Below are 20,192 nucleotides of genomic sequence, written 5' to 3' on the forward strand. Positions count from 1 at the left end.
TCAAATTCAAATACTGGTGGGGCATATTTGCTTCCATATTCCGCCACCCGTGACACAATCCCAAAAAACATGGTGAAGTTGAACAAGCACAAGAAACAGTCCCAAAAAGATGAAGTGGTGTGACCTTAAACGGGCAGTTCATCCTAGAAAACCCTCCAATATGGCAGTGTTGAGAAATTCTCCAAACAAGAGTGAGACAAAATTCCTCCAGAGCGATGTGAGAGACTCATCACCAATTATCATAAGCACTTGATTTCAGTTATTACTGCCAACAGTGGCATAACACGTTATTAGCTTCAGGGGCCAATTACGTTTTCACAGATGGTCAGAAAGGTTTTGAATTTTTTTGTGACGCAATAAATTCAATTGTCATTCAATAACTGCATTTTGAACACAAATGAAGAAAGATCACTGATATATTATTTATGGTTTGAAGTCCTGCAAAGATTTCCATATAATTTAAAGCAGAAAAAAAGGTATGCTTGGGCATAGGCAATCACACGCTACTCCAATAACCCACAGAGGAAACAGCAGCAGCTCCTTGACAGACATAAGATTCAGCTACTTAAACACTTATCCGTAGCCCCTTCATCAAATCAACGTGAAGAAAGAACCTATCAAGTTGTGCCTCGCTCACATACCCCCATGGAACGATCTCAGTGAAGGCGCTATTAAGCATCGGGTTATTCACAAGCACATCAAAAACATCAATTTTTCACCATGCACACGCACTCTATGGTCCTTTTAACACGACCTCTGAGGAGCTGAAATTTTTGGTCATTCACATCAAGTGTCAACACTGTAATGAAATTACGTATTGGCTTACAAAGTGGCGGTATGCGCTACTGTTGGGAGGATTTAATGGATCCTTGAAAAGTTTAGTTTTTGTGAATCTTATAAATCGCATTTATTTTTCTACCACAAAGTGTCCATTTAGAGCAACAATAAAATAGTACTGAAGCAATTGATAGTGAAATGCGGGAATGGTGATCATGTTTTCTCTGATGACATGCATTTTAATCGGAAGGAATAGGAAAATGTTTCCCAAAATTAGCGCGACAGCCAAAGTTGGATGTTTTGGAGACAAATTTCGAGAGAGCAGACTTCGATGGTTTGGATATGTCCAAAGGCAAGAGAGTGATAGTATTGGTAGAAGGGTGCTGAGGATGGAGCTGTGTGCCCTGCAATTGGCTGGCAACCAGTTTGGGGTGTACCCTGCCTCCAGCCTAAAATTGGCTCCAGTATTCCCACGACCCTTGTGAGGATAAGCGGCTATGAAAATGGATGGATGGTATGAATGAACAAAACATCGGAATTACCAGAGACTTTTCTGAACTTTTATTGCTATCATTGTATCTGGTTCAAGTCATGTTCTTGAGAGGTTGCTATGGCTTTAGTTGTCCACCAGATGTCACCATCATTGACGCCTTGAAGCTTTGAACCTTTTTTGGCACAATTGTTAAGAAAGGCTCAGTGATTCATGAGGCTTCACTTGCCCACCACGGCTGGAAATAAAATATGTGATATTCTGTGTATTTACATACCCTCCTGATGTCTTTTCCTCCTCCTCCAGTTCCTACCTGTCTCTTCTGCTTAGTGTTGGTCGATTTTTTTTTTTTTTTTTGCGAACGAACTGAACTGAATCAGTTTATGAAATGATTAGTTCTTTTTGCTTGGCTGCCCGCTGACAAAAGTTCTGTGAGTCGCCTGGAAGCAGAAACGGAATTGTTGAAATGTTCTGTCACTCATATCTGAATATTCAGTGAATGACCAATGGGCAGCCAGCTCGCAGAAGGTAGCAGGGCTGATTTGTGACTCATCAGTGATGTCACTCACTTTGGTGAATGGCCAATGAGCAGCCAGCCTCAGGGAGAGGTGAGCAGATATAAGAGAGACCTGAGTGAACTGAGTGATTCTTTTACTGAATTGGTGTACTGAGGAACCGATGACTGATTTATTCAGGGAGGGGATTAAGTGAACTGAATGATTCATTGACTTAACTTGTGCACTGAGGAACTAGTGACTGATTTGTTCACTGAACTGGTGTACTGAGGAACTGAAGAGTGATTTCTTCTAGGGAGTGGCTTAAGTGAACTTATTGATTTATTCACTGAACTGGCCCCGTAGCTCAGTGGTTAGAGCACTGGTTTGGTAAACCAGGGGTTGTGGGTTCGTATCCCACTGGGGCCTCCACTCCCTGAGAAGGGTTGCGTCAGGAAGGGCATCCGGCGTAAAAATTGTGCCAAACATATGTGCGTTCATCTGAGATGACAAGCTGTGGCGACCCCGAAAGGGACAAGCCGAAAGAAACTTACTGAACTGGTGTACAGAAGAGCTAAAGAGTAGTTTCTTCTGGGGAGGGGCTTTAGTGAACTTATTGATTTGTTCACTGAACGCGTGTACTGAGGAATTGAAGAGTGATTCTTTCGTTTGTTATTCGCAAAGGCACGGTGAGTGATTTGTTTGCCAGAAGGACGCAGTGAGCGTACACGAGTGAATTTGACAGCAAATCCTGATGTCCTTACAAGGATAGCTTTCACTCGCAGTTGTTTCTTCAAGCTAACTGCTAATTTTGAGTCAGTCATGCACATAAAAACAAGCATACTTGCAATTTACATCTAAAATAACTGTATATAAATTCCAATACGTATCATTCCCTCTGCATCTCTAATGCCATTATTAATTTTTTTTCTTTTATATCATAATAACAATAGCAATACCTGCAGCACCGCTGGTCCATGACAGACAAAGCTGGAGGAAACCCACCTCACCACAGAGAGAACACAAAAACTCTAAACGGGAGGGCCTAAACCAAGCTTTAAACCTGCTACCCCCTGACCTTAGCATTCAGATGTGCTAACCACTGGTTTGTAAACTCTGCCTTCCTCTTCCTCTTTTTATTGTTATTATGCCTTTGAAGAGTGCTTCATTGCTGTGTATAACCTTGTGTAATATACAGTTTAAAATGTATGGTATATTGAAATGCATTCATCTCTTGACATTGTTATCCAGTATACCACGAGTCACTCTAATCATGATTTGATAGACCATTTCATTATTATGTAAATGACAAAAGTTGATTGACTACCAATGAAACAATGACAAAAACTTGTGGAGTTACCATGCTGGATAAACAGTCGTATTCAAAATATTGGCAATCCATTGTGACTAACCAGATTATTTCACATTTTCAATATATTTTTTTATTGCTAGATGTCAAACAAGTTATCAGTCGGTGGAGTAGATTCTCAGAAAACCAACAAGACCTAGTATTTATGATATACACACTCTCAAAAATCCTTTTAAAAAAGCCCAGAAAAGGCTGTAGTTCTTGAGTCTTCTGAGGAAGTACGGCCTGTCACAAGAGATACTGAGAAAATTCTTCACAGAATCAGTACTGTGTACCTCCATCACAGTATGGTTTGAGGCTGCTACAAAAAAGGACACACTCCGACTGCAATGGACAATATAAACCACTGAATGGATTGTCAGCACCATCCTACCCACCCTTGAAGACTTGCACACACCTTGAACTCGGACCAGAGCGGGCATGATCCTTTCGGTCCCTTGACATCCTGGCTACTAGCTCCCCCAGTTCCTTCCGTCAAGTAGGTGATACCGATCAATACAAGTCAAAACTAGCAAGCATTCAAATATTGCCTCTTGCAATTAAGTAATTAAATTCTTGATCAGCGAACCAACTATTTTCTGCCTTGCACCATTGTTGGGACACACCGTCACACTCTGCTGCCCTCTTAGCCTAACCCTCTTAGTATTAGTAGTATATACTGCTATAGACTATTGCAGGATTTGTCACTTTAAACTGCACTGTTTGTACAGTTGTCATTGCAGTAATCTATAACGGTGAACCGTGAACGGGTAAGGGCACACTCTATGAACTTAACATAATGTGAGGCGCTGACCCAATCTCAAGTGCTCTAAATGCTAGAAGACTGCATCTCTGCACAACTGTGACTCTTATAAGTAGTAGTTTTCTAATTAATTGAATTTCTATTGTTCTTTGTTCTTCTTCTCAGTACTCAACATGAATGTTGTACCAGGGCGGCACCAACTACCAGAGAAAAATTCCTTGTGTGTTGTTACATTCTTGCCCATTAAATCTGATTTTGATTCTGATTCTGAAGTGTTATTCTTTTTAAACCCATGGTGAAAACGTGTTTTTTCTCATGATTTTTAGAGCGTTTACACTTTTAACAATATTTCCTGAACAGTATACTGTTTTGAATTGTACTTTTATTTTTTAATATATATTGTCATTTTTATCATGGCATATTTATATTTTTTTTCTGTTCTATTTCTTTGTATTGAAATCCTTTTAATCATGGAAAGCACATTGAGTTTACAGAAATGCGCTAGATAAATACGTTTACTTTATAAAGAGCCATCTTTATAAAGTTTCCCTTCTCCAATTAAACATTAAATCAAAGTAAGCTGTTCTTCTGAACGTGTTGAACGACCTTTTTTCCTCAGGCTTTCAAAGAGAAATGCATGCTCAGCAGATGCTGGCTTCATCCTGAAAAAGGGGCAACCTGATTCACACCCATTTTTTACAAAATTGATGACCTCACTAATTGAATGCCACGCTGCTATTTTTTTAAAAACACCCCTTTCAACAAATTGCCCAATTGCACAGTCTTAAGAGTGTGTATATCATGAATGTTGGATCTTGTTAGTTTTCTGAAAATCTACTGCACCTACTGGTTACTTGTTTGACAAAATATACAGAAAATGTGGATTAATCTGGTTAGTCACATTTGAATGCTATTATTTTGAACAATTATTTTGTACTGCAAATATTTTTTTATTTATTTCCTGAAAAATAAATAATCATACAAATACAGATTAATTACAGGTGTCTGTATTGCGGAACACAAGGACACAGTACCAACATAGTGTCATCACAGATTGGCCACCGTACGCCAAAACCTCATGAGGCCTCATCTCCCCTTCACTAATTTAAATGCTAAATTTACTACATTCTCAAAAAACAAGCTTCAACATACAAAAAACATTAGGGGTAAAATCATGATATAAAACATAACATGAGAGAAACGTGACTTCACAGCAACATACGACAATTGTTTATACACTAACACAGACTGAAAGAATGCAGGACACCCCTCCTGCATTCTTCCTGGAATTCCTGGAATCCCCAGATTCGAGGAAACAGTTTTGAAATGCTCTTAACCTCCCTTGAATTCAAAAACTAGGATCCAGGATCTGACTGGGATCATTCTGGTCCAGAACTGAATAAGTTCACTCACATTCAGCGAAGCTCATTCAGAGCCACGACAAAAAGACAATAATATGTCCCAATATGTCAATTTAATGTAGCAACTTGAAATTTTAGTAGCACATGAAGCCATTTAGTGATATGAAAATATATTCCTTAAAAAAAAGTCAATGAAAGAGAACAAATTGACGAGTGTGAATGATGAAGTTGCAATGCATTATTTTATTCCAACTAATTTACATTAATTAATAAAGCAAACATTTAACACTTTTGTTTAATATTTTATTGACATATTTACAGACTCAACAGTCTAATAAGCTATGAATATTCAGTAAATTGGATATGCATAATTTTCCCATTCACAATACATTCGGAAGTCATAAAAAATTCATTGGACTGCATGAGGGAGAAAACCTTTGTACTCAAGGGCTGTAGTGAAATTTTAAAATAGACCGATGGGCCAGGTATGTTATGACTGTATTTTGAATTATTTATTGATTATTAATGAAACAAGTATTACAAGTAAAAAAGTTAAATATGTATTCTTTTTTACTAATGTTGATAAAATATCGAAAATAAAATACTGGTACTGCTAAAAATATTTTATAGAGAAATCAATCTGTAAAAACTTTTCATATGAAGATGTTTTAACATACCTGGAAGAAAATGACAGGAGTTACTTGCTATTTGCCATCATCCCTGTGCAAATATTTACAACTGGCATGCTAAACTCAAAAGCACAATTTAAGTCGTGAGAGTAAACATTTCTTAAATCGTCATATCCATTATATTTTCACACAGCTAGTAAGTGATTTGTGTACCTTATATGCCGACTGAGTTTATTTGGTTGCTTGTTTTGACTATCTGCAGCCCGCAAGGGGGCACAATTCCTGTGCAACATGTCGGCCAGTCCCAAGCCCGGACAAATGCAGAGGGTTGCGGCAGGAAGGGCATCCGCCATAAAACTGTGCCAAACATATATGAGCGTTCATCAAACAAATTCCATAATGGATAGGTTGTGGCTCAGGCTAACACGCCCGCCCCCGGCACTGTTAATCTGAAAGGCGTAGGTAGAGATTCAGATAATGTAGATTGAAGACAAAAATGAGGAGGAAAGCGGCTTAGTCGGCAGAAGAAGAAGAGGCCTACACAGACACTACAACTGTGGGTAGAGACTTTGAATGTTGGGACTATGACAGCTCAGGAGTTAGTTGACATGATGATTAGGATAAAGGTTAATATATTGTGCATCCAAGAGAACAAGTGGAAAGGGAGTAAGGGTAGAAGCTTAGGAGCAGGGTTTAAATTATTTTACCATGGAGTAGATGGGAGGAGAAATGGAGTAGGGGTTATTTTAAAGGAAGAGCTGGCTAAGAATGTCTTGGAGGTGAATCCCCTTGGACTATGATGTTCGCAGATGATATTGTGATCTGCACTGAAAGAAGGTAGCAGGCGAAGGAACAATTAGAAAGATAGAGGCATGCACTGGAAAGGAGAGGAATGAAGATTAGCCGAAGTAAAACAGAATATTTGTGCCTGAATGTGAGCGGCGAAGGAGGAAGAGTGAAGCTCCAGGGAGAAGAGCTCGCTGGGGTGGACGACTTCTAATCCAACAATACAGAGCAATGGAGAGTGTGATAAGGAAGTGAAGAAGTGAGTCCAAGCAGGGTGGAACAGTTGGCGGAATGTGTCTGGTGTTCTATGTGACAAAAGAGTCTCCAATAGGATGATGGGCCAAGTTGATAAAACTTGAGGCCGGCCATGATGTACGGATTGGAGATGGTGGCACTGAAGAAACAACAGGAAACAGAACTGGAGGTAGCAGAAATGAAGATGCTGAGGTTCTCGCTTGGAGTGAACAGGTTAGATAGGACTAGAAATGAGCTCATTGGGGGGACAGCCAAAGTTGGATGTTTTGGAGACAAGGTTAGAGAGAGCGACTTAAAGGGTTTGGACATGTTCAGAGGCGAGAGAGTGAGTATATTGGTAGAAGGGTGCTGAGGATGGAGCTGCCAAGCAAAAGAGCAAGAGGAAGACCAAAGAAAAGGTTGATGGATGTTGTGAGAGAGGACATGAGGACAGTGGGTGTTAGAGAGGAAGGCTTGTCGAAGCATGACCGGGTTCAGCAGCCGATCCAAGGTCGCCTTTTGCAACAGCAATCTGTTCAGGTGTTGGAACTGGCTGTATGGTCGGGATTGATCCAGGTTTTAACATTTCTTTACATTTAAAACCCATCTTAGACATGAGTCCACCAGTAAAAGAGTCTGGGGTGAAATGTTCACTGCATATGTCAAAGTGCTGACCGGGTTTGGAAAAAATTAGCCTTCTTCGTTTGCACAAACCAAATCTTCATATTCCCCGTTTAACCTTCGCCACATCTACCTTTGCCCTCTGTTGCATCTCAATGTATTCCTTTCACCTCTCTTCAGTTCTCCCAGTGTCCCACTTCTTCACTAACCTCTTTCCTCCTATGAATTCCTGTATTTTGGGCTTCCACCCCCAAGTCTCCTTCTCCCCTTTCCCACCAGAAGATAAACCATGTGCTCTCCTCCCTGACTCTCTGATCACCTTAGCTATAGTAGTCTAGTCTTCTGGGAGCTCCTCCTGAACAAAATGTAATCCATCCGCATGCTTCTACCTCCACTCTTGTAGGTCCCTTTATGTTCCTGCCTCTTCTGGAAAACAGTGTCCATCACTTCCATTTCCATTCTTTTTCCAAAGTCTACCCCCATCTGTCCCTCAAAGTTCCTTTCTTGGATGCCATACTTAGCCATAATGTCTTCGTCACCGCTGTTTCCATCCCAAACATCTTCATCATAATCGGCACCAATCACAATTACCTCTGTGAGTCGGATGCTCAGAAATGCTTCATCTAGTTCCTTCCAGAATTTCTCTTTCACCTCTTGGTCACATCTTAGCTGTGGGGCATAGCTGCTAATCACATTATAAATAACACCCTCAATCATTTAATCTGCTACTTTTTTCACCTCAAGACATTCTTAGCCAAGTCTCCTTTTAAAATAACTGCTGTTTCACTTCTCTTTGCATCTACTCCATGGTAAAATAATTTAAATCCCAACCCTAAACGTCTAGCCTTACTGCCGTTCCACCTGCTCTCTTGGATGCACAGTATATCAATAATTTCTCATCACCATTTCAACCGACTCCTGAGCTTTCCATCAGAGCTTACACTAAATTGTAGGCTCTGTTTTCCTCTTCTCTTTCTGATGAAGAACAGCTTTCCATCTGTCCATTGTCTTCGACCCACAGTAGCTGAATTTCCACTGGTGCCCTGCAGGTTAACGGTGCCAGACGTTGTTAACCAGGCCACAACCAGATTAACATGAGATTTTTTTGGATGGATACTTAGATTTGTTTGGCAAAATTTTAAACCACATGCGTCTACTGACTCAACCCTCTGCATTTATCCGGGTTTGGAACCAGCCTAAAGATTGCACTGGCTTGTGACCCCATTGGGCTGCATTTTATCTATCTCTTCTCAATATTCAGTCTCTCTCTAGACTTTATTAACACTACATCAAAGCAAAATCAGAACCATTTCCTGAAGCAGTCTGGTACACCAGGCCAGTGAGGCTCGTTCGTCATCATTTTCGGCTCCTGCCCTAAAAGAAAAAATCCTGGATCCACAGAAACAGCCCCTCGATTACTCAAGACATGCTTCATAGCCTCAGCACATCTCATAACATATCGGACATATAGACACTCCACAGTATTACAGAACACTAGCCATGTGGGACAATCCCATGCTGATCACTAATGGTTAACATCTGACTCCTGGGCAAGCCCTTCAACAAATATTCAGATTTGTCTAAAGTATAATTTTGAAAGAAATACAAAATAAAAAACTTTTTAACCTAGGGTTGTGTGTGTCACTACAACCCTAAACACAGCAAGTTTTTGTCATTGTTTCAGTTCTGGCCTGCATTATGGAATTACTTTCCTGCCATCCAGAAGTATCCTCAAAATTGTTGTTTATAAACATTCTGAAATGGTCTTTCTAAACGCTAGAAATCACTGTTGCAACCAAGATTAAAAATTTTGATGAAACAAAATTGAATGACATCTGCTTTCCATGCATTTCTAAATTAAAAGAATTGAGAATAACTTGCAAATATATTTAATGGCAATTAATGGAGTGAGAGTGTGCGTGTTAGTGTGTGTGTATGTCTTCATTAGCACTGACCTCAGAATGGTGCTCCTCATTCTGCTGTAGTACCTCAATTACAAGTTCAGCCAAGCGAATGGTGTCCTCAAGTTTTTTTGCAGGAGTAACTAATCGGCCAACATTTTCTGTTGCACAAGAATTGAAATTCAGAGTCTCATCTGTAGCACAAGGTTAGCCTTCTTCATAAAAGAATTTTCTATTAACAGGTTTAATGCATGCAACTGTTCCTCGGGTAGCAAACACATTCTCAAAATAAAAAAATATGTTATTTGACATTTAGAGTTCACATAAAGAGCATGCATGTAAGCTTGCCTACTGCCAACCACTCAAGTTAAAAGGTAAAGTTAATCACATACTTTACTATTAGGACTACCTTTTGCGTCAAAAGCTATCTTTGAACTTTGGACCATTATCCTATCCATCCATTTTCTTAGTCACTTATCCTCACAAGGGTCTTGGGGAGTGCTGGAGCCTATCCCAGCTGTCAACGGGCAGGAGGCAGGGTACACCCTGAACTGGTTGCCAAGCAATCGCAGGGCATAGAGACAAACAGCCACACTCACAATCACACCTAGGGACAATTTAGAGTGTTCAATATTGCATGTTTTTGGGATGTTGGAAGAAACTGGAGTGCCCGGAGGACACCCACACAGGCGTGGGGAGAACGTGCAAACTCCACACAGGCTGGTCTGGGATCAGCTTGATCCACTATGCTGCCTGGACCATTATAATACTCTAAATTATTTTATTAATCTCATGGCCACATTAAAAAAATGCAAAGAGCATAGAAAATATAGGGAGCATCAACATGCTTTAAGTAGGAGTGGCTGGAATTTGAGAATTTTTTTTTAATCGCAGAAAAAAAAAATCAATAAAATTAGAGCTTATGTACAAGAGAACACCCTGTCTTTTTCTCAGGCCCCATCCATCCATTCCATTTCCATAACACTTATGCTCACTTGGGTGGCAGGCATGCTGGGGCCTCACCTTACTCTGGGTGAGAGTACCCAGCCCACATTGTTATTTGAGGTCCCAATTATAGCTAACAGGCAAGCAGAGTTTGAAGTCAATCAGTAGTAATGCTATTTTAATAAAATGTCAGTGTGGCAAAAGAGTAATGGCAACATCCAGAGAAAATATGATTGACATGAGGGATGCAAACGACATTCCACACTCATCATGCAGTAATGTAGTGATATTGTGTTATAATAATGTTATTATCTGACTTACACATCTTCCATATTCACAAATGGGCTTTTCATATTTAGCCTTTACGGTAAATTAATATTTATATGATCAAGAAAAATTGCCCAGGTTTACAAATTATGTTGAAAAAAAACCTATTCTTGTGAATAGTTTGAGACTGCCCTGATGGGATGCATCTCTATCATGTGAAGTGAGTGGAATGGAATTATACCATGGCTAATATACACAAATATACTGTACTGTACTTATTGCTAATTGATTGACGCTATATAGTAATACTCATCATTCAAAAACAAAACTGCCAATCTTGTCTTGCTTTAATTTTACATGACCATGGTATAAGAATGATAATGCACTCTCCAATGCATTTTGGAAAGTGATGCGGTAGCATCATTGCATGAATCAACATTACCTCCATATTATCCATTTGATCTATCGGCCCATTGGCTTGTGCATTATCATTTACAACAGAATTGTGACGTAGGTAGGTGGAGTTGTATAGCATGGCCTGGATTCTGAACTGTAAATATCAGATTCAGTACTTGCCTTTGGGCCATTTCCTATTTTTGAATGAGCACAAAACAAATCTTGTAGTCAAAGTATAAACATTAGCACATAACACGTTCAGGAAAGAGACAACTCTGTGAGTGAGTGAAAACAAATTGGTAAAATCCTACATGAATTTTGCATTTTGGTAATATGCCATTAATCACAATTACTAGTAGGTTACAGAAAGCTGTAAGGGGTTAGTTGGGTTGCGGAACCATCAAGAAAAATGAACTTAAACAGTTTTGATGCTACGACATTGTGATACCACTTTAGAAATCCAGAAGTAAAACAAGTACAACCGGATTTTATACATACAAATAACATTTTTTAAAAATCTAGCAACAATAATACTTATACACCACATCTTCAGCGAAACATTTTGTGGAGACGCATTTTGTCAACCTTATTTCAATTTACACAGTGCAGTGGTACAGTACAACACTACACACAACTACCATCAGAAATTAATGCTTTCAAAAAGTGACAATCACAACAGAAAATTATTGTCTTTGAAAGACATAATTTTACTATAGAGCTGTCTAAACTTAAAACAACAACAACATGAAAAGAGAAACATTTTTTGCTGCAGTTGAACTGGTTGATCTTAGGGTCATGCCTGTGCCGTCTACCTACGAGAATGCTCAGGTGGTTTACTGTTGTTGTGAACAAGACAACTCACTGATTTGCCTGCAGGAGCTCAGGTCATGTTAACATGCGTGATAGCTCCCACAGAATGGGACTTCTGTACTGTTATAATGAGGACATGGAACATCCTGATCCCTCTGAGCCAGAAGAAATGTTGGAATTTGGTACCATAGTTTGTCTTAGAATATTCAACCTCCTGGGTTCTTTTTGCTTACTCATTGTAAATCTCTGGGAAACTCTTTAACCTGCATATATGTAACCAATCAGCTTCTGTCCTCTACCTTGTATGTTTTTGTGTTGCACCACCAAATGGGAAATACGAAATTTACTGTGAAGCATGGTAAACATTCTATTAGTTGTCATAGTTAAAATACTGCCAAGAAACCATTTCAGCACAACCTCTTGTGATTCTCTTTTAACAGCCATGACAATGCCCTAAGTGAGTACATACTTTAGTTTAGTTCTACTGGACTAATGGACAAAAGTGTATCCTCAAAGTCAAATGCCAGGGCTGATGCACAATTCTGAATTCAACCAAATTTTTAGGGAGATTTAGACATCTGTTGTTAGGGGTGAGGTAATGCCACTGCCTCGGGCGCGTGGTGCTTGTTTTGTCATGCCATTGGGGTAGGGGCGGTGCAGTATCTTGTTGACCTGGAGGGCTAGGGTTCCGAGGAACGCTCATGGATCCCTTCTCAGTTTGTCGTCAACTCCGTGCTCATCAGGGGTTTCCATGTTGCACATCCTGAAGTCCCTGGGCCGTCTGGAGCCATTAGCAATAGGATACTGTCAGGGGTGTGATCACACCACTGCCACGGACGCTGCTGTTTCTAGCAGCAGCCTCGTCACCCGCACCTCCTTTGGGATAATTCGGTCTTGCATTTGGGCAGTGAATTTATGTCTTAGTTTCCCAGATCGTTGTGCCTTGATGTCACGTTCCCACAGTTCCTTGTTCATGCTTGTGTACTGGAACCTGCTTTGTTACTGACCTTGCCTTTTTTTCCTCGTGATTCTGGTGTGCCGACCACAGACTGAATAAATCTCCTTTCTGAACTGTGCCTGTTCTCCTGAGTCGTACATTTTGGGTCAAGTTCCGTGATCTGTTTAGGACAGAATGATCTGGCCAAAACATGGATCCAGCTGACTTTGAACCTGTGTGCAAGGCACTCCAAGTTCAAGGACATCGCCCAAAATGAGGAACAATTCACAGCTTTTGGCCATCATCTGGAGCACCAGGGAACCCTGTTGAGGCATTTCGTCTCTCCGCTTAATTCCCTGCTTGGTTAATCCTCAAGCATGGAAGTTCCCCATTCCACGCCGGAGGCAGCCACTGGACCCACTTGCTCCCGAGAGTCAGATACCCAGATGCTTGCGCACGCAGCCACCTGCTTGCCCCTTTCATTTCTGGAGCAGTTCTCAGGGAACTCCGGGACATTGGGCCATTCATCACACAATATGAGCTCCAATTTGAGCTGCAAGCAGCCACCTTCCCCAGAGAAAGGGCAAAAACAGCCTTCGTCATTTCCCACCAGATGGAATGCACAGAAGCATGGGCAACGGAATGGAGCCTATTGCGGAAACCTTCCAGTTATGGACATCTTTCGTGAGGACAATGAAGCAAGTATTCCGGTACATGACCCCCGAAAGTGAGGCTGCAAGACCTTTCATCAGGCTTCAGCAAGGAAAATGCAAGGTGTCGGAGTACGCTATAGAGTTCCGCATTCCAGCTGCCCAAAGCCAGTACAATGACAGGGCGCTTCTAGGTGCATTCTATCAGGGGCTATCCTCCACCATCAAAGACCAATTTTGTTCCGGTTGATCTGCCTGCGGACCTGGACTCACTAAACGCCCTCGCCACGAAGACTGACAACCGACTTATGGAACATGAACAGGACACAGTTTGGTTGAGGAATATTTTGTCATGCACCAGGGGCCCTGGCTTCCCTCCATTACCTATGGCCACCACAGAGGAACCCATGCAGCTGGGTTGCTTCCGGCTTTCCCCTGAGAGAATGTCATTAAAGGGAAGGGCAAGGCTTCTACTGCCACCCCAAACCTGTGAGCCGCCCTGACAATACTCTCATAACAGTGATTCACAATCTCATAGAAAAATACACCTGGCGCTGATGCTACCTCAGGTCACAATACACACTCCAGGGCATTCAGTCATGAAGAAGTACGTTGAGGAGACCCTGGCAGATAGACTCATTCAGCCCTCGTCATCCCTAGCAGAGGCGGGGTTCTTCTTCGTGGAGAAAAAAGAGAAGACCCTGCAACCCTGCATTGACTATCAAGGACTCAACAGCAAAACCAAACAAACTCATTTCTACTGCCTTTGAACTCCTGGAGGGGGCCAAGGTATTCACCAAACTGGATTTAACGAACACGCATCACCTCATCCAGATTAGAGAGAAGGATGAGTGAAAAATGGCATTCAACACACCCACCGGACATTACGAATATTTGGTGATGGCGTTTGGGCTCACAAATGCCCCAGCGGTGTTTCAAAACTTTGTCAATGTTGTGTTATTATTATGTTATTATTCTCAATGTTTATGATTTTGTGTATCTAGATGACATATTGATTTTTTCTCTGGATGAAAAGACCCACGTAGGACATGTTCTATCTGTGTTGCAGTGGCTACTACTGAATAACCTTTATGTTAAGGCAGAGAATTGTGAGTTTAACCGACAGTGTCATTACCGGCATTTATGTTGGCAGAGGATGAGATCCAAATGGATCCCGACAAGATAGAAGCCGTGTCCAAATGGCCCACTCTTACGTCTCACAAAGAGGTCCAGGGGTTTCTAGGGTTTGCCAACTTTTGCCGTAAATTCATCAGGAACTTTAGTATCACAGCCTCACCCTTGCATAGCTTAACCTCTCTACATAGGTCATTTACTTGGGGCCCGGGCTGTGAGCTCAGCTTCCAGAAATTAAAGACTAGCTTCACTTCATCTTGAATCCTTGCCATACCAGATCCTGTTAGTCTGTAGTCAAGGTTGATGAGTCAGAATACAGGATTGGGGTGATTCCATCGCAGAGAAACTCCCAAAATGCCAGATTACATCCCTCTATGAATAAAACTTACTCTGGAAGAACAGAACTACAGTATGACATTGGGGACGCTGAATTATTAGTAGTCAAGGTGGCCCCGTCCGAATGGAGGCATTGGTTTGAAGGGGGTCAGGTCCCATTTCTGGTTTTTAACCGTCCACAAAAATCTGAAATACCTTAAATCAGTCAAGAGCCTCAATGCTAGACAAATGAGGTGGGCCCTCTTCTTCATGCAATTCAATTTCGTCTTGTACATGGAGATGGGGGCCGAGAACGGAAAACCAGATGCACTGTTGCAAATACATTCCCTCGAGAGGGATCAAACTGATCCTGCTCCCATATTGGCAGAATCATGTTTCGTCTCTACTTTACATGGGAAATGGAGACACAGGTCAAAAAACGCAAAATGCCAAGAGATACCCACAGTCCTGAGGGGTGCTTGGACAATAGGGTCTTTGTCATGCCTGCCTCAAGGGGTAGAGTAATACATTAGGTCCACACTACCAAAACAGTTTGTTACCTGGGCATAGCGAAAACCAAATCCATAATCGAGCAACATTTCTGGTCGCCCAACATCCGAACAGATGTGAAAGATTATGTCAGCGTGTGTCCAGTATGTGCTGCCCACAAAACGTCCCGACAATGTGCCTCGGGGAGTTGCAACCTCTCTCCATCTCTTGTCGCCCTTGGCCTCACATCGCTCGAGACTTCGTGACCGGGTTGCATTTCTGTCTCTTTGTTTGTCAAACTGTTGTGCCTTGATTCTGCGTTCCCACAGTTCCTTGTTCATGCTTATGACCTCTTGTGTACCGGAATCTGCTTTGTTGCCGACCTTGCCTCTTTGGCTCATGATTCTGGTACTTTCGCCTGCAAGGACTGATTTCCTGTGTGGTAACCTTGGACTGAATAAATCACCTTCCCAAACTGTAACGATTCTCCGAAATCCTGCATTTGGGTCAACTCCTGTGATCATGACATCTGCAGTTAGGTGAAATCAAATCGCATATAATGCTAAGAAAAAGACTACATGTGCTACTTTCTCTTTGTTTTTGGCAACACACTCTAAATGAGGACCAACCCCAACAAAGGGTGTTAAGAAACAACAAGAATTAGACTGGAAGTTATGGGAAGTAGGGAGAGTCACAATCAAGCAGTAAAGATGTCTGCATGACAATGTGCCATGTTGTCCAAATTAAGGCAAAGCACACACACACCAACAGCACATCTTACCGCTGTTCTGCTGCCCTCATACATTTCCTGTTCTATTCTAACATATTTCTCCGCCACGCCAGACTTGCGCATGCAGTACCACAGTTCCTCTCTTGGTACTGTCATAGGCACAATGTAACGCCTTCTGACTTTCTCTGTACTTTTCCACGAGCATCCTCAAGGCAAATAATGAATCTGTGGTACTCTTTCTCGGGATGAAACCATACTGTTGCTTGCAGATACTTACTTCTGTCCTGAGTCTAGCCTCCACTACTCTTTCCGATATCTTTATTGTGAGCCTCATCATTTTTATTTTTCACAGCTCTGAACATCTCCTTTGCTCTCAAAGAGGGAGATGAGCACAATTTTCCTACATTCTTCTGAGATCTTCTCTCCCGCTAGTATTCTATTAAATGAGTTGGTCAAAAACTCCACAGCCACCTCTCCAATTGCCTCCATATTACCACTGGTATGTCATCAGGACCAACTGTCTTTCCATTTTTCATTCTGTTCAGTGCCTTTCTAATTTTCCCCTGACTAATCATTGCCACTTCCTGGTCATTCACGCTTGCCTCTTCTGCTATACCTTCTCTCCCATTTTCTTCATTCATCGTACTCTTTCCATCTACTTGCCACACTACTGGCACTAGTCAATATAGTTCCATCGCTATCGTTAATCACCTTTAATTGCTGCACATCCTTCCCATCGCTATCCCTCTGTCTGGCCAACCTGTAGGGTCCTTTTCTCCTTTTTTCGTATCCAACCTGGTATACATGTTGTCATATGACTCTTGTTTAGCCTTCGCCACCTCTACCTTTGCCCTACGTCACATGTCAATGTATTCCTTCCGCCTCTCTTCAGTCCTCTCCATGTCCCACTTCTTATTCGTTTATCTCTTTCCTTGGATAACTTCCTGTATTTTGGGGTTCCACCACCAAGTCTCCTTCTCCCCTTTCCTACCAGAAGGCACCCCAAGTACTCTCCTGCCTGCCTCTCTGAGTACCTTGGCAGTAGTATTCCAGTCTTCCGGGAGCCTTTCCTGTCCATCTAGAACCTGTCTTACCTCTTTCAGAAAGGCCACACAACATTCTTCCTTTCTCAACTTCCACAACCTGATTCTCTGCTCTACCTTTGTCATCTTAATCTTCCTACTCACTACCAGTCATCCTACACACCACCATTCTATTCTGTCGATCTACACTTTCCCCAGCACTACCTTACATTCAGTAAACTCCTTCAGATTACATCATCTGCACATAATATAATCCACTTGCGTGCTTCTACCTCCGGTCTTGTAGGTCACTCAATGTTCCTGTCTTTTCTGGAAATAAATTGTCACCACTGCCAATTCCGTCCTTTTTGCAAAGTCCACCACCATCTGACCTTCAAAGTTCCTTTGCTGAATGCCGTACTTACCCATCACTTCTTCATCGCCCCTGATTCCTTCGCCAACATGTCCATTGAAATATGTACCAAGGATAACTCTTGCTCTCTCTCTCTGGAATCCTCAGGACCACTTTGTCTAGTTCCTTCCAGAATTTCTCTTTCAACTCGAGGTCACATCTTACCTATGGGGCATAGCCGCTGATCACTTTATACACAATACCCTCAATTTCAAAATTCAGACTCATCACTCGATTCGATACTCTTCACTTCCAAGACATTCTTAGCCAGCTCTTGGATTCAAATAACCCCCTCTCCATTTCTCTTGCCATCTACTCCATGGTAAAATAATTTAAACCCTGCACCTAAACTTCTAGCCCGACTCCCTTTCCACTTGCTCTCTTGGATGCATAATACATCAACCTTTCTGCTAATCATCATGTCGAACAACTCCTGGGCTTTAGCTGTCATACACCCAACATTCAAAGTCCCTACACTCAGTTGTAGTGTCTGTGCATGTCTCTTCTTCTTCAGCCAACTAAGCCGCTTTCCTCCTCCTTTTTTGTTTTCAACCTACATTATCTGAATTCCTACCTACGCCTTGCAGATTAACAGTGTCGGGGGCGTGCGATGTTCGCCTGGGCCACGACCTATTCATTATGGAATTCGTTTGATGAACACTCATATGTGTTTGGCACAGTTTTATGCCAGATGCTCTTCCTGCTGCAACCCTCTGCATCTATCCGGGCTTGGGACCGGCCTACAGGACGCACAGGAAATGTGACCCCCGTCGGGCAGCAGATAGTCAAAACAAGCAATCAAATAAACAAAGTTAGCGCATAAGATACACAATTCACATACTACCTAATCTATGTTAAAGTTAGTCAGATAAAAGAAATCAAATAAACATACTCAGCACATCGGGTACACAAATTACATACTTCCTGTGTGAAAATATAAAGGAATGGTGATTTAAAGGATATGTGGATAGAAGGAATTCAAACCAAAATGGCCCTCACTCTTGTAGTTGAAGGATGAATCCACGTTCGATGTTTGGTCCTCCTTGTATTCTCCACATAGGTAATGTTGTTAGCGCGCTAGGCTAACTTGGGCCGAGCGGCTTCAACACAAACTGTACCTGCCATAAGTGTCAGTTATAATACTTAAGTTAATTTTGTTGTTTATTTACTTATTTGAATTAAAGACTGAATTAGAGTACTAGAGTAAGAATTTATGTTATTGAGAGATAACATCTTTTGTTAGTTCACGTTTATGTCGCGGAACCTTGTTCACCAATGTTGTTGGTTTCAGGATGCTTATTTTGGGGCACTTCCTGTCCAAACAGTATTTGAGCGACAAAGATTCGACGAGCGTTAGTTAGATCAGTGATCCCCTAACAGTGTTCTGGGGTACATTTGTGTGCTGCTATTCCGGTATGCCTTGGGAAGTTATCACTTTCTTTGTAATTGCTAAAAACAACATTTATTCCAAGAAATAATGTATCTTTATTCATCTATTTATGCCACTGAGACACAATGACAGACAGAACAAAAAAAAAAATCATCTTCTAGGTGGCAGAAAGTACATCCAGTAATCTATCCATTTTTAGTGACATTTACTTTTGTTGGTGTGCCGTGGGATTTTTCAATTGTAAAATATGTTCCTTGGCTCTATAAAGGTTGGAAATAACTGAGTTAGAAAGAGAGAAGCAAGAAGAATAACTCCGTTTGGTCAGAAGGTAAATGAGGTGTGTTTATCGATTGTGTTTTGTCATTTATTTGTGTAGTATGAATTTTGATGTGTATTTATTTTGTTTTATATGTAGTTCTTACGGCATCTATGACATCTATGGCATCTTGGCATATGTGGCATGTTGGCATATAAGGTTGTTGACGTGCTCATAAAGGCCTGTGGAAAAAGAGCGACTTGTCCGGAGTGACTGAACAGGAGTTTCAGGAATGATACGGCACCAATTTGGGTACTAAGATATACTAAGTACAGGCACCAAGCCAGGGGATAATAAATATACCCAGAAACCACTCCATCGTGATAGGGTGATGGCTCAAGGAGAGGATGTCCACTCCACTTCAAAATATTAGATTTGAAATATTTAAACATTACAAATTTCAGTCGCACTAAGGTATTTACTGTACACATACTAAAAAAATTATTGTTGCTCCTAAGTGAACATTCTGAGTGCAACTACTCAACATAGTCTTTTTCTGGCCAGGGTTAAATTAACAGAAAAGGGATCTGCATCGTTCATGTTTTTTTCAGGAAAGGAGGTAGACAAAAGGGAAAAATTAATTGTGGAAGAGAGGAAGGAAATGTTCATTTTTCAGAATGAGAAAATTATAGTAAAAGATAACAAATGAACAGAAAACACAATTTAATTTTTTAGCCAAATCAGGACTGAAAAAAAGCGGTATATATCCCCAAAAGTTATAAAAGGATGCCAACAACATCCAGTGTTGATGATGATTAGAATCCAGCATACTTATTGTGTAGTTAATGGAATGGCCAAGTTACTGTATGTAAGATGACTCTGAGACCCAAAAATCATATTTAAAATCTGTAACACATTTAAGTCCTCTCAAGTGTATCAAGATCTTAAACATGAAAACAGATACACATAAGCAAAGTAAAAATGCATTCAAGTTGCAGACAGACAATATGAAAGGCAGATTGTGTAGAAGGCTGT

The 20,192-nt window shown here is 41.2% G+C and overlaps 1 protein-coding gene and 1 long non-coding RNA gene across 15 annotated transcripts in view; one reads left to right on the forward strand and one right to left on the reverse strand.

The window, feature by feature from the left end:
* The window catches only part of LOC133506929 (calcium-dependent secretion activator 1), a 231,611-nt gene that overhangs the window by 114,915 nt on the left and 96,504 nt on the right, over positions 1-20,192 (reverse strand). For all 9 annotated transcript variants that reach the window (XM_061831312.1, XM_061831313.1, XM_061831310.1 and 6 more), the window contains one exon: positions 9,459-9,565. In XM_061831312.1, coding sequence (XP_061687296.1) covers positions 9,459-9,565 — 107 coding nt within the window. The remainder of the gene's footprint in view (positions 1-9,458; positions 9,566-20,192) is intronic.
* The window catches only part of LOC133506930 (uncharacterized), a 41,572-nt gene continuing 40,213 nt past the window's right edge, over positions 18,834-20,192 (forward strand). For 5 of the 6 annotated variants that reach the window (XR_009796647.1, XR_009796648.1, XR_009796646.1 and 2 more), the window contains exons 1-3: positions 18,834-18,924; positions 19,170-19,238; positions 19,317-19,469. This is a non-coding gene — a long non-coding RNA (uncharacterized LOC133506930). The remainder of the gene's footprint in view (positions 18,925-19,169; positions 19,239-19,316; positions 19,470-20,192) is intronic. The other variant, XR_009796645.1, reaches the window with a different exon arrangement.

The sequence above is a fragment of the Syngnathoides biaculeatus genome, chromosome 10, assembly GCF_019802595.1.
Source record: "Syngnathoides biaculeatus isolate LvHL_M chromosome 10, ASM1980259v1, whole genome shotgun sequence".
NCBI lineage: Eukaryota > Metazoa > Chordata > Actinopteri > Syngnathiformes > Syngnathidae > Syngnathoides > Syngnathoides biaculeatus.